At 55.0% G+C, this 7,126-nt stretch overlaps 1 protein-coding gene across 1 annotated transcript; it reads right to left on the minus strand.

Annotated features, from left to right (window-relative positions):
- Window positions 1-1,884: 1,884 nt before the first annotated feature.
- LOC119108236 (uncharacterized) lies at window positions 1,885-4,122 on the minus strand. The gene is made up of 4 exons (XM_037231818.1): window positions 4,108-4,122; window positions 3,421-3,550; window positions 2,184-2,427; window positions 1,885-2,014 (listed from the first exon to the last, which is right to left on the minus strand). Exons 1-4 carry the CDS (start codon window positions 4,120-4,122, stop codon window positions 1,885-1,887), a joined length of 519 nt encoding a protein of 172 aa, XP_037087713.1.
- Window positions 4,123-7,126: the final 3,004 nt, after the last annotated feature.

Here is a 7,126-nt window from a genome sequence, read left to right on the forward strand (position 1 = left end):
TGATGACCCTGCTACATCCCGCCGCGGTCGGCTGTCGATAATATCAGCCACGGTTGATATTACCGACAGTTTCGCCGAAACTGAACAGTAACGCGCCGCTGTACCCCGCAGCGTTCACTTGTCGGCTATTTCTCTTTTCGGGAACACGCGAGACTCCTTGCCTTAACTGCAAATGGTCTTAGCTCATATATTCAAGATAACGTAGCGCAATGCTTCAATTATTGCGCGGTGGGATGCACATTTCAAGGAGAAAACACACAACAACGTCCAGCATCTCTAAATTGCATCCATTCCTTTTTCCCCGTGGGAAATATTAGTTAGACTGACTGCAATAAAAACACCACCTAATTTCAGCAAACACGTCTAAAGGAACGAGAGCAGAATCGCGTGCCGTCAACGAGACAGTGCATCACAGAACAGAACCACGTCCACTTTGTGACGCACCATCGGCACAAGATGGCCGCTGGCCACTCGATGCTGCGCGGCCGGCCGGAGGTCAGGGGGCGGCGGGTGACGGTGGGGATGGAGCGCCACAAAACGAGGGTAATCATGTTTGGTGACGGGTTTCCAGACCCTATGAAACGAAGTAAACACCATCACAAATATTGAGTTATCTCACAGACACAATTTTTGAGACAAACGACGACGTAAGATAGTTAAATCTTCGCACGATAGCGCGTTTTTCAAACCAAGAAAACCGGACGTGACCGTCTTGACGCTTTCAGGTCGCCGCCACGCCAGGTAAACACGACAGCTCAACGGTGCATGTTTCCCCTCAAAGAGGAAAGGGGGAGGGGCAGCCCACACGGCCGGGGGCCGGTCCGGCGTCCGTTCACTCACCACGTCCCGCTTCCGCATGGCAGAGGAGAGCGACACCTCGCTGTGTGTGTCCTCAGTCACCTCGCTGGCGATCTCCACCGACGGCACCCGCTTCAGCGCCCCCTCCACCACAAACAGCGGGTCCACGGACTCTGCGGGGAGGACAAGCGGCCATCAGCATGCGCCCCCACCACATCGAGGAGAGCGTACACACTGAGCCGACCAGGTGACCTTCGGAACAGGCTTACAATACAGGGATACGCTAGTTGGGGTGTCTCAGCCGCCATAGCCCATCAGAATGTTGACCCCAACGGTGTTGAATAGACAGGAGAGCGGCAGCGGGGCTTTCACTGGCTGTTGAGACGAGCCAGCCGCACATCCTCAGCATAAAGACGGCGCTCACCAAACGGATGCCAGGGGTCATCTTGGACATATCCATGTGAAAGGTACAGCCATACATAACGCCATTTCTCGCCAAGGGATAACAGTGGAAGATGGAAGTTCAATTGAGTGAGAACATCCATCATCCGCCACGCCGCTCCCTTCATACACCAAAATGTAAGCATGACACACCGTGTGCTTCAGCTCAGCGAATTACTCATATGTCATACTTAAACAGACACTAACGACGCCGCAGGTGGGCGAGCACACTGACCCGACTTGTCGAACTCGAGGTTGAGCAGCACGTAGCTGTCCGAGTCGGACAACATGTCCGACATGACCGACATGGGTCGCTTTGGTCGTCGGGGCTCTTGAGCGCCGAGTCCAGCGACGACAGGAAACTATTGAGGCCGCGCTTCACCTGGCTCAGACCGGCGCCCAGCTCGGCCAGCGGCGGCGTGGGTCGAGCCGGCGGCGCCGCTCGCCTGGCTCACCAGCGTCGTCGGCACCGGCCGCGCCTGCCGCCGAGTGGCCGGCCGCCGCCGCCGGCCCGGCAGACACGTGGTTGGCCTCGGCGGCGGCGGCCGGCGGTGGCGGCGGCGCGGGCGGCGGGTCGTCGGCAGGCAGCAGCGCCGCCGTCACCTCCGAGAGCGAGTCGACGCGCGTCGGCAGCAGGCCCGCCTCCTAGAAGCTGGTGACGCTGGACGAGTCAGGAAAGACGGACAGGTCGCCGCCGGACGAGCCCTTGCTGGAGAGCAGGCAGGGCATGAGCAGGCTGATGTCGAGCTGGGGCAACGCGGCGCTGACACACTGGCTGCCGGCGCCGGCCGCGCCCAGCAGCCGCTCGGCGTCCAGCGTCAGCAGCGCCGTCATCTCCGACAGCCGCTCCAGCTGGCGCAGCAGGAACAGGTACTGGAAGTGGCTCAGCTGCAGGCTGATCAGGCTCGGCACGTGCAGCACCATGGTGAGATCGCTGACGCGGCCATCGCTGACGCTGCCCCTTGTTGCGGTTCTGGTACACCCACATGGAGACGGGAATGGCGTCGATGAACGGCACCGGCCGGTGGCGCACGGCCGACGTGCCGAAAAAGTCGCCCCAGAATGGGTCCATGTGGATGAAGACGACGTCGCGCGGCTCCTCCCAGAGCAGGCGGCCGGGCAGGTCCCGTCGGAAGTCCGGCACCGAGGCGACCACGTCCGCCGGCGCCGGCTGCACGTGGTCCTTACCTGGCGGCGGCGGACACGGTCTCCATGTCAGACGCGCCCGCTGCACAACAACGCCGACTGGCCACCGGCCCTACGCGTGAACCCAAACACAGGCTCGCAGAGCGGAAGGCATCGAGAATAAACACAAACAAACCGGTGAGCCGCACATGCCATGCTTGGGATCAGCAGCGCAGACAGAAGCACTGGCAGTCACCGTGCTCACAGGAAACGCACGCGCTGTACCCCGGTGACTGACGTTACAGGCGGCACACATCCGGCGCGCGGACGACTGCACTAGAGCGCTGCAGTAGGCAGCCAGTCAGTCGGACCAGGGCATGGCGAAATTCGCTTTATAGGCGCCCGCCGCAAAATAGCACACTCTGGAACACGGCGGCCCCTTAAACCAGCGATCGTAACTACCAGAGTTTTGAAACCGGATACTTGCGACAGAGGCCGGGGAAGAGGGCTGTTCGGGCAGGGGCGGCAGCGGTCCAGGACGTAGCGAGTGTGTGCTGCATCAGCCGGGTTCGGACAGGGGGCGGCAGGCGTCGAGGACGTACCGAGTGTGTACTGCACCAGCCTGTCGGGCAGGGGACGGCAGAGGTCGAGGAATGTACCGAGAGTGTACTATACCAGCCGGTCGGGCAGGGGCGGCAGAGGATCGAGGACGTACTGAGTGTGTGCTGCACCAGCCGGTCGGGCAGCAGACGGCAAAGACCGAGGACATACCGAGTGTGTGCTGCACCAGCCGGTTAGGCAGCAGACGGCAGAGATCGAGGACGTACCGAGTGTGTGCTGCACCAGCCGGTCGGGCAGGGGGCGGCAGAGGTCGAAGGATGTATCGAGTGTGTGCCGCACCAGCCGGTCGGGCAGGGGACGGCAGATATCGAGGACGTACCGAGTGTTGTACTGCATTAGTCGGGTTCGGGCAGGGGGGCGGCAGAGATCGAGGACGTACCGAGTGTGTACTACACCAGCCGGTTGGGCAGGGGGCGGCAGGGGTCGGGGACGTACCGAGTGTGTACTGCACCAGCCGGTCGGGCACCATCTGCAGATCACCGTCGCGGGCCGGGAAGTCGGAACCGAACGCCATCTCGCCGGCCTGCAGCCGCTCTAGGCACTTGGTCAGCCGGGTCCGGCGACCCTGCCGCGCGCCACGCAGACATCACACAACGGTCCCGCTGAGCTGTCGGCGGACGCGGGACCGAACGGGCCGGACCCCACCAGTGAGCCGGGCAGACACGCGGATCCGAACGGGCCGGGCCTACCAGTGAGCCGGCGGAAGACGCGGGTTCGAACGGGCCGGGCCCGCCGTGTGCCAGCGGAGACGGCAAGCCAGGCCCCTGACGACGGAGCTGCCGCTTGCCACGTACATCCCACACGCAAACACTCGATCAAAAGTTCTGAAGCGGGTGCCAGACTTGGCCAGAGGCATTTTCGCAGGACACGGACCGCCTCACACCTTGTCCGTCTGGCAGGGATCTGACACCAACACACGACGTGACGCGGACTCTGTCGGGCGGCGCGCACGGGCACCTGCCGTCGGGCGGCCATACATAACTGCCTCTACGGGGGCGCATCCCGACTTTCAGGCACCACATCAGGTTGCGTAAGTCTGGCACAGCGGGTACATCCTCACACTATATGCAGACTACGTAAACGTTAACGCCTCGGCACCAGACCACCTGAAACGGTACATACCAGGACCTCGTTCATCAGCACACACTCTAGTCATTCCATCAGTGTCCAGGGCACATACACCCGGCTCGGGGCAGCAGCACGTACCCGGGCCGCAGTAGGGTCGGGCGGCGGGTAGTTGCAGACGAGCAGGCGGGTCGTCTGCAGATGGAGCGTGCTCGGTCGGTCGCGCTGCAGCGGGTCGTCGTGCGTCGTCTCTAGCACCAGGCGCGGCATGATGGCCTCCAGGCGCAGGTCGATGTACGGCGCCGGCGCCGAGCCGGCCGTCGACAGCGACTTGGTCAGGTTGCACGCGAAGGCGTTCAGCCACAGCACGGTGATAGGGTCGACGATCACCTGTACCGGGTTGACGTGCACCATGGCCTTGGGCGGCGGCACTGCGGTGGAGAGCGGGCGAGGGGAGGGTTAACGGGCCGGCGCCAGAGGGCGCCGGGCGCCGGCGTCAATTTTCATAGGTTTTCAACATTCAGCGGATTAAACGAGGAGTAATTGCAAGTCATTGCTATGATACAAGGTACATCTGACTTAGACTTCAAATACGCGAAAAATACGTGTACATGCAAACGAATTCCAGTTAACAGGTGGCATCACGCTAATACATCATTCATGCATGCAAGTGACTTCAAGAAACTAACTGCAAGTAAACAGGCATCGCGCACCACGTGTCACTTATATCCATGCAAACGAATTCAATAAACAGGCATCGAACATCACGCGTCAGGCATCGCTCAGACATGAACACGATTCTAAAGGGGATGTTCCACCTTTGAAGCTATTGAGGTGAGCATCAGATATGGTGGGAAAAACTTACTTGCAGCTTTGGTAAACTTTCAAGGCTTAAAAACGACCCTAAGTAGCAAAATATTAGAGTTTGTAAAAATGCGCTCCATTACGTCATCGCTTGATGGCGTCATGAAATCAATTTGTGACGACGGCATCACCCGACAGCATCTGGCAGCCAGACCTAAAGAATGGCTCCAAATGCACGAAAGCTAACGCCAGCCGGCCATTCTCATCGCGGGCGCTGTGTCGGATGGCGGTTTAGTGAATGGCTTGTTTGTGATTTTTTGTCTTAGTACTGATCGTAGGAAAAGCTTTGGTGGGCTGTTTGACAAACGCAACGTACCGACCGCCAGCTTTTATGGCAGATTATTCACATCAAAGCACGATATACTGTGAAAATTGTCGTACAGTGCCATGAATCTCTCACCGAATCCTGTCAAGAACTGTTAAGGATGTCAATACTGTATTGTAGACCTATGCTTGCCTGCAGTGCTGTAGTCCTGACATTGATATCTTATGATGTGCACAGTCGTTACTTTCTTTAATATTTGTAACTGGAAATGCAGTCACATGCGAAGATAAACAGTACTCTATAACATTGCTATGAATTGATTACCAAAGTATTGTCATTGCTATGGTGAAGATGATGAGGTTGAGCTACCAAAAATGTTTTTCTTGCTCAGGACTATTCACGCATTCGCTGGTTAACGCTGATATAATCATGTGATACAGCGGCAATCTCATGGGTGATAGCCCTTTGCCAGTGTTAAATTGTTTGTTGCCAGTCATTCATAAATCAAACTGTTATCTTATAGGCTTGAAATACAGTAGTCAACTAATGTGGCACATTGTGTAACGGCACAGCTCAACAGAGTCATTGTGGCACCACCTCATTGCTGTTCTGTGGCATGGCATAATGGACAATGATGCGGTTGTTGTACTGCAGTCCCTGCTACTTTCATAATAAATTTCATCATGAGAAGATGAATCGAGCGTGCATTGTTATATTAACGCCGCGTCTGACTGACCTCAGTTGCTCAGCCTATTTTGGGAATCCACAATACGACAGTGACAGACGTAAACATGTCTTCTGCTTCCACAGCCATGCAACATGCCGCAGCCATCAGGATGCTCCACTCAAAAGTATTGTTCACACAAGTAATAGCACACGTATAACAACAAAATATTACATGTAGTGAAATAACACTGCAAACCTGCTGACTGCACAAAGCTGAAGATAGGACAGGTGCATGTAGTTATTAGATGGGCGAAATGAAAGGCAGTGACGAAGCTGCCAGTGCACACAAGGCTCACGATAAAGATATTGTTGAGTGCCATCCAAGAAAGCAACAACAATACTTTTCCCTCTTTCCCAGCACCCAGCAACTCACACAAGTTGCAGTGACTATGACATAAACCACTTACAAGCAATGCTTGCCTGCCTACAAAATTTGTTGAAACAGTAATATTTGCATCCGTAAAAATGCATCTCTATATGTTTCGAATTATTAATGGAAAAGCAACTTTGCAAACTCGCATCATGCAAGTTTATACCACGCATATGCATTAATAAGCCTCAGGGAGCTGACCCTACTGCCAAAGTGAATTGCTAATATAACGGCATGCAAGGAATTAATCACATGTCTTACTACCTCAATAGGTTCAAAATGTTGGCAAATCATAATGAAGTGGCAAGGTGTCTTTGTACACCCCTGCAGTATAGAAAGTGCTAGTGTTTCTTCCGGTTTGCTGGCATCACTACCTTGTCATGTTCAAACAAAAACACAAGGAAAGAGGCGGATATCGATATATCATATTCTATTGGGAGTCATCAAACTGAAAGAATACCAAAACAATGCTCCCTTTCAGAAGAACAAAGCTCGCACGCACACTCCCCATCACTTTAAGATCAATACAAGCACGCACCACCAGTGACCATACCCATTGAGAGCGCCTGATGCACACACTTACGTCAAATAAGTGTGATCCCGCACTTGCACAGCCCGCGGGACTGTCAAACTGTAAGTTTTCTCACAATTTAGGCACAGGTTATAATTTATAATTTAGGTTATAACGCCGCATTTCACCGTGAGCTCCCTCCACTTGTAGGACACATATGGAAGGACCCAATTTTGTGTTCAATATTTTAATTTGTCAATCAGGTGTGTCTTGGATATCTCGTAATATATACATATATATATATATATATATATATATATATATATATATATATATATAT

The sequence above is a fragment of the Pollicipes pollicipes genome, unplaced genomic scaffold (assembly GCF_011947565.3).
Source record: "Pollicipes pollicipes isolate AB1234 unplaced genomic scaffold, Ppol_2.1 Scaffold_6686;HRSCAF=7923_pilon_pilon_pilon, whole genome shotgun sequence".
NCBI lineage: Eukaryota > Metazoa > Arthropoda > Thecostraca > Pollicipedomorpha > Pollicipedidae > Pollicipes > Pollicipes pollicipes.

Bases quoted from the DNA above. Each gene is read 5' to 3' on its own strand.
- LOC119108236 (XM_037231818.1), bottom strand. The intron at 2,428-3,420 runs GTACGTCCCCGA...CGCCGCCGCCAG, and splicing joins GCTGGTGCAGTACACACTCG to GTAAGGACCACGTGCAGCCG. The intron at 2,015-2,183 runs GCCGCGTCAGCG...CGGCGCCGGCAG, and splicing joins AAGGGGCAGCGTCAGCGATG to CCAGTGTGTCAGCGCCGCGT.